The sequence below is a fragment of the Nestor notabilis genome, unplaced genomic scaffold (assembly GCF_000696875.1).
Source record: "Nestor notabilis isolate BGI_N333 unplaced genomic scaffold, ASM69687v1 scaffold4966, whole genome shotgun sequence".
Lineage (NCBI taxonomy): Eukaryota > Metazoa > Chordata > Aves > Psittaciformes > Psittacidae > Nestor > Nestor notabilis.
The window spans coordinates 67,715-74,623 of NW_009932257.1; the positions used below are offsets into that span (position 1 = coordinate 67,715).

Here is a 6,909-nt window from a genome sequence, read left to right on the forward strand (position 1 = left end):
TACACTTTTCCCCTCTGAAAACACTCTAGTAAGCTTATTGCAGAGGACTTCTCCTGAACTGGCAGTCTCTGTGGGAACTGCACAGGCAATCTTTACAGAACAACAAATCCCTTATTAATTTTTCTTACTGGACCCAAGTTTTTTGAAGAGCTCTTTTCCTCTGAAGAAAAAGCCTCTCTTCTTTTTGCTCTGACCAGGTACATGACCGCATTTGAGAACGGCCAGTGATGCGTGCTCTGGACACTGCTCGCCCATGCCAAGGGAGGAGGGTGGTAGAGTAGGAGGAGTTGGCGAGGAGTCGCTCTGCTCAACAGACCCATCTGGATTTAACTGAGTGGGAAAAAGAGAAAACGAGAAAAAAGCACAAGTTAGAGCTAATGAAGTACATCACACCAACAGACACCTCAGCTGAGAACCCTGCCTTCTCCCAACCAGCTGCCCCTCACCCTGCACGGCTCAGCTCTGCACCTCTATGCAGCTGCAGATCCAGTTAGGAAGTTTCCAGTAGATTTAAGCTTTCTTGTACCCACGACCCAGACACTGCCTGAGCTCAGACATTCTGAAATGCCTTAACTTTGGGCCAAGAACAGGACAGCAGAAAAGCCCCACTGAGGACATGGTGAAAGATGCTGCATCACAGCTGAAGGTGCTGTAAAAGAAGCATCTCCCAGGAGCATGGATGAATGGATCCTGATGCATCCACATATGGCTCCCTGGGCCAGGGGTGCTGGTGGACTCCCAGCACACTCTAGGGCAGAAGGCAGGGCATTAAAAATGACCTAGTAAGAACAAAGGCTGTGTAAGACCTTCAGAAGTTCAAGGAATCTCACTAAGCTGGGAGGCTTCTGCAGCGGTGGCCATGGAGAGAAATTCAGTCTTGGCAGGACATCCATCAGATCTAGTTGCAGGAGAGGCAGAGAGCAAAGTCTGATGCTCTGCAGTGGCACCAATAACAGAGAAGTTCATGATGGAGCAGGACAGGGAGAAGTCTTGGATCAAGTGGCATGCAGCAAATGACATGTGCTCCTACGTCACCTGAGCATTTGGGAATGTTAACTGAACTCCATAGTCCCAAATGACAAGCTGTACACTGCTCCTTTTGGAAAGGGCTTTTAGAAATCAGGAAGCGTCCTGGTTGTGGGCTCAGTTTCCTCTTCACAAAATACAAATGGCAGGGCAGTTCCAGCAGCAGCCTTCTCTCCATGATCTCCTCTCACCGGGTTTAGGTGTCTGGACAGGGACCACTTCTGATCTGGCAGGATAAACTTTCCCAAAAAGCTGCAAAGTTCAGCAACCTTGGAGACCATTTGTCCCACTGCCTTCTCTTCCACACAGCTTTCACAAACCAGCATATTCCAAGCTCCCAACTGTACATCCTATCTTGGCATTACCCAAAACACAACACGACAGTGGCTGGAGCTGTTCCAAGGAAAAGCCTTCCTCATGAAACACCCTGCCCTCATCATCGAGCTACCTGGGTCCCACTATGTTGGGGAGAGCACCAACAGGGAAGATGAGCTAATGAGAGTGCAGCAGGATGCTCTGCCTGCGGTGGAAGCATTCCTGGAAGCACATCCGTTATCCCTGCAGAGGCAATGAGGGAGAATCCCAGCAGCTGCTTGCAGTGCACTGGCTGGAGTGATGCACAGACAGAATGTGACTACCAAAGCCACAGCACAATTATAGTTCAAGTGCTGAAAGCTGGTTTATTTAAAGTTTCCTGGGGCAAAAGCAAAAGCAGCACTGTGTGACAAAGAGCACGAGAAGCAGCTGTGACCTCTCCTCCCCTCGCAGGCTGCAGTCATGCTGCTGTATTCCAGACGCTTCACTCTGCTCCAGGAAGAAAGCACTTCTGATACAAGATGAGCAGAAACCTCTTCTTGCGAGTCAGACTCAGTACATACAACACCTATTGATTGAGTCAGTCCTGAGCAGCCAGGAGCACAAGGCTTCTAGAGAGCTCCGAAAAGATGAAAGTCAGCTATAGTCTCGCAGCAATCAGTTTAAACTATCCCGAGTGACAGTACCATCAGACTCTTACCTGAACCAGTGACTCTGGCTATAGGGACAGGTGGAACTCCTCTCCACCTCTCTTCACTACAGGAAACAATACAGTGGCTGATTCTTCCTGAACTCACACTCTATCTTCATCTAGAAATCTTGTTCCGCACACTTCTAGAGGCACTTCTGTGACTCTCCAGATATGCAGCACTAACAAGGACATGCTGCCAGCAGCTCAATGGCACAGCCTGGCCCTTGTGCAAGCTGCCTTCCTCCTGCAAGGTCAACTGCTCCAACTAATGCTGCAGCACCAGCTGTGACCGTTGTAGCTCCTGCCAGCATGCATGGGCAAGCTGCAATACTTGGTGTTTACTGCCCAGGTGCCAGCCAGGTCTGAGAAGTCTGGAAAGAAACCTGGATTAATCTAGAGGAAGCATTTTCAGCCTGTAATGTAAGGTTTATGGAGGCAAAGAGAAAAAGTAAGCCAGATGAGGGCTAAATTCGTAGCCTACTGGGTTAGGTGTGCGCAAAAGTAAGAATTCCTGGTCTCTGAAACCATCTATGCATTGGGCACAAAGAATCCTTGGATAAAATACACAAAAGTATTGGGCTCACATTGGAAGGGGTCTCACTAACACACAGCAAATGATCTCCCCTATGAAGGTCCAACCTTTGGCTCTGGGTTAGGAGCCCCAAAGGATGTGGGACTGAGGTAAAGGCGCTTGTGCAAGCAGATGCCTATCACCATTGGAAACCATTTTATCTGGCAAAGGTGGGACAGTTTTAGTGGTGATCTGAAGTGGCCCAAAACCTTACACAATTTCTCCTGCAGAGAGTGATGCATGAAAGACTGCACACAAAATGAGAGGCCGGTACCCAGCCCAGGTCCCAGATGTCACCATTAGTCACTGGATGCTGCAGTACAATGTCATCAGCAAATATCAAACAGCTAAAGGGAAGTGACTGGCAGGCTCCCGGCTTTGTGGCTGGAAGTACTGCTGATTCCCAGCTGTGGCGTAGATGCCCAGGCAGATTTCCACACACAGAGGCACTCTCACACTCAAGCATGTGCAAATATTCTCAGAGGTCTCTATGTGGCAGAAAAGCAACAAAACCATTTCACAGATTCATCTGGTAAGAGACAAATGTTACTAAAATTTGTGTTTCTTCTGTAAGAGAAACATGAATGAAAAGTTGTTCTATCAAGATCGAGTAAAAGCTGTTAGTGTGGATAACCTGAGGAGTCATGTTTGTTTTCAGGGGGCACTTTTCCATGCTGTCCAGGTATTGCTGCGTTGCACAATTTCAGGAAAACAATGGTTGAGACTAAGGAAACCACAGATCTGCTCCCACTGTCCCCCAAAACCAGGGGTCTCATCCCACAGCCCCAAAACTGTTGTTTTAAGTGTTGTCAGATAAAACAATTATCCACACAAGGCTGGTTTTAGGGACTCAATGTTACTACTTCCTTAAGTTGATGGCGTGCAGGGGGTTTTTAGGACTATACTAGGGAAGGAATACAATCAGGAAGAAAATACCCTACACAGGCCAAAGATGGGGTGTGCTCGACCTAAGCAGGATCTTGCAGAGCCTAAACAAAGCTTTGGCTGTTGATGTTCAGGAATAGTGGTAGAATGCCCAGGCTGAATTACAAAGCATGTCATTTCTAAACCTGAATACCCAGCAAAGTCCCAGCACGTCCCCAAAACCACCAGATAATTGTTCCAAACAACTGCACTTCACGTGCTGAACAGATCATGGCTTGTCTTTACTATAGGACCAATGTGGCAGGTAAAGGTCTCCCAGCAGAGGTTTTGAAGGTGGACTTGCTAGCAAAGCCCCAGCCCAGCCTGTCAAACTACAAGCAAGAAAAGGAGTAAACTACAGGTGCATGACACTTTAATATGCTAGGCTGGGTGGGAGATTGAAGAGGTCTCACACACACTTACATGGTTGCTCTCTCTCTATGTATCATTCATATCTATCACTGGACTCTTCTCTTCCTCATTCTCTGAAGAAAAGAACCATCACGGGTGCATAACACAGGCAGAAATAAATACATGAAATCAATTAGAATCAAACACTTTCTGAAGGTGCTTTACAATCAGTCCTTGACAGCAACTGTGTATTACTGATGGAAAAATACTCCTTCAACAGCTGCAGCATTAAAGAAACTGCTCTCAGTTGGTGAGCATGAGCGTTTTGAGGCCCTAGCTGGTGACCATAACTTCTTGGATACTCCTCTTTGTGCTGTACTTTTCTTATTGCCTAAGAATCTAACCCCCAAATGTTGTCAGTTTGAAGGTTAAACTGCTTCAACTTTTTCAGTTGCCAGCAACAAATAATCCAAAATTATCTACCTTCCCTGGTGCAATTTGGAAAGTCAATTGCCCTTATTCTCAGGTCTTTGGCAGAGCAGCAGGGAGAAGGGAAGTATGAAGAACAGACAGGCTGAAACCTCAAATCCAAGAAGTTACAAGCAATTGAAAAATCACTCCTGATCATGCTGGAGAAGCTTCTGTTAAGAGTGGGACTAGCTTTAACACATGTCCAAAGCTCTGCTGCCATACCACGGTGCACACGCATGCCCCGATGTGCTGGGTCTCAAGCTGGGCCTGGGACACTGATGGAGTCTGCTTCGCCATGCTCTTTCAGAAGATTCAAACAACACTTCTCCAGAGGCTGCCATGCATCCTTTGCCCTTTTGCATACCCCCCACTCCCTCCACCCCAAACCACAGCAGCAAGGCGCTTCTGTTTGTGTTGGATGCACCAACAACACACTTTCCCAAGCAAGTTCCTGAACTCTATGGAGTGAGGATGTCGCTGGAGTTTGGAAAGCCCCGGGCACAGCTGTGTCACTGGGAGAGTTCAGTCCAGCTCAGGGATGGCCCTCAGAACATGTGTGTTTTGCAGGAGGAAGTTTCCATACCCAGGTGTTCTGCCCAGAGGTAGGGATGCTGCCATTGCTGTACCAGAGCCAAAGCCTCAGTGAGGTCAGGTTCTGCCTCTCCTCAGTAATCATTGAGCAGACTTAGAAATGTAGTCAAGTAACACAAGTTTGGTTATGAGCAGGTTAAATGTACTGCTTTTAAATGGTGACAAGCGTGCCATTCCTGTCTGGAGGCTGTTCAGATGGATCTGGATTGCGCAGCACAAGCAGGACTGCACATAGTTCAAGAGGGCTAAGCCAGAATCACCCAGGAGAGGACTCCTGGTGGAGCAGGGAGGCAGCAGGACAGGGGTCAGTCTGTCACTACACAGAATCAGCCAACACAAAGTCATGCTTAGAGAATCAGTGTGGATTCCCACTGAAATAAAATTGGTTTATTCATCACCAACTGAATTTCCCAAGTCCTCACCTTAAGACTCTGAAGAATAGCAGCTCATGGGTCAGCTGAGTACCAAAACTATGTGACCTAAGGCAACAGCTTCCTGCTCTACAGAGCCAGAGTCAGAGTCAATGCAAGGGGAAGCTCTGTTGGATCTCTGGCAGAGAGTAGTGGAGATAAATGGAAAGATCTGAAGGGCAGGCAAGCCCAAAACATCTATTTTATATGGGTTGGGTTTATTCTCTAGAATGACACAGAATATGAGGTCCAGGAGTAACTGGGGAGGTGCTACACCCAGTAAGGACTGACTGAATCTGGCAGATGATCCCAATCTCCCACTTTAGCATTTGTTTTGGGAGCATCAACAGCATAATATAAAGGGTTAGCTCAACCATTGCATTCTCTGTGTCTGTGGGATGCTTTCAAAGCCTGAAGATCCATCCCACAGATCTGTTTAGGAAACTCCCCAGTGTGTTTTGAATTTATCTGGAAGCACCTTGGACTGGATTAAGACATATCTAACTCAGATGGGTGGAAGAGCACTGGTGTTTGGGTATTGGGAACTCCGCATTGGTGTTTGGGTATTGGGAACTCTACAACTCCTTGGCATAGATATGAGCATATCTGAGAAATGTCATGTGTCTGGGAAGCTGCCTGAACTGCTTTGCTTGCAGCAAGATTTCACCACTGACCCTTCTGTGGATCTAAAGGATTTGCTGATGGGCTTTGGGACACTCTTTGCTCGCCTGACCACAATGAGACTGAGGCCCCAGTGGATGTTGTTACAAGAAGAGCTCCTAGCACTCCCTTCTAAACTTCTGAGCAGTTCCCATGGGATGAACTAAGCTGCATGCACTAGTTTAAATGATTCCATCAGAAGCCGCATGCTGTGCAATACCCATCCCCAGCCACACCACGGTGATGTCTGTACGATGCAGTCACACAGTCTTACCTGGCTCTCAGCACTCAGTGGAAAAACTTCTTTATCTTTTGAATGCAGCTCCTCAGCCATGCCTCCATCCGAAGGTACAGCTTCCAAGAAGTTAGATGGGACAAGCCCTCTTTGTTGGTTCAGCTCTCCCTGCAAGATCAACATTCAGTTCTCACACCAGCTTTCCTGGCTAATGGGAAAATAAGAAATTCAGGAGCAATCCCACGCAGAGGTGGCCAGGCTGTGGTCTGAGAGAAGTCTGGGAACACACTCATGTTGGAAGGATCCTCAGCAAATTCCACAACTCACATTCTTGCTTAGTTGCTCAGTGGAACAATTCAGAGCACAAACCACAGAAGGGAGTAAAGGAAGAAAAGGTGGCAGCAAGCCATGACTAATGTATTCCAGCAACATGGGCACTTCTACAAATTCAGATCAGTTCCACTGCTATCCTGGAAGCAACTGGAATATGACTGTGCCACACGCTTTCCAAAAGCCTTTGATTTAGTCTGGTATTTATTTATTTTGTAAAGAATGGGGTCCAACTGGTACAATGTCCTGCAGACATGGTTTCAATGCTTGCTGAGGTGCAGAGCTGCAAACCAAGCTTGGCTGTATGCCTGGAGAATTGTCTCCAGTTCAGCAG

General features: G+C 47.4%; 1 protein-coding gene across 1 annotated transcript in view; it reads right to left on the reverse strand.

Moving 5' to 3' along the window:
- Window positions 1-3,985: 3,985 nt before the first annotated feature.
- The window catches only part of LOC104407107 (RIMS-binding protein 2-like), a 37,948-nt gene continuing 35,024 nt past the window's right edge, over window positions 3,986-6,909 (reverse strand). The window contains 2 exon segments of the mRNA XM_010016293.1: window positions 3,986-4,012; window positions 6,285-6,413. Coding sequence (XP_010014595.1) covers window positions 3,986-4,012; window positions 6,285-6,413 — 156 coding nt within the window.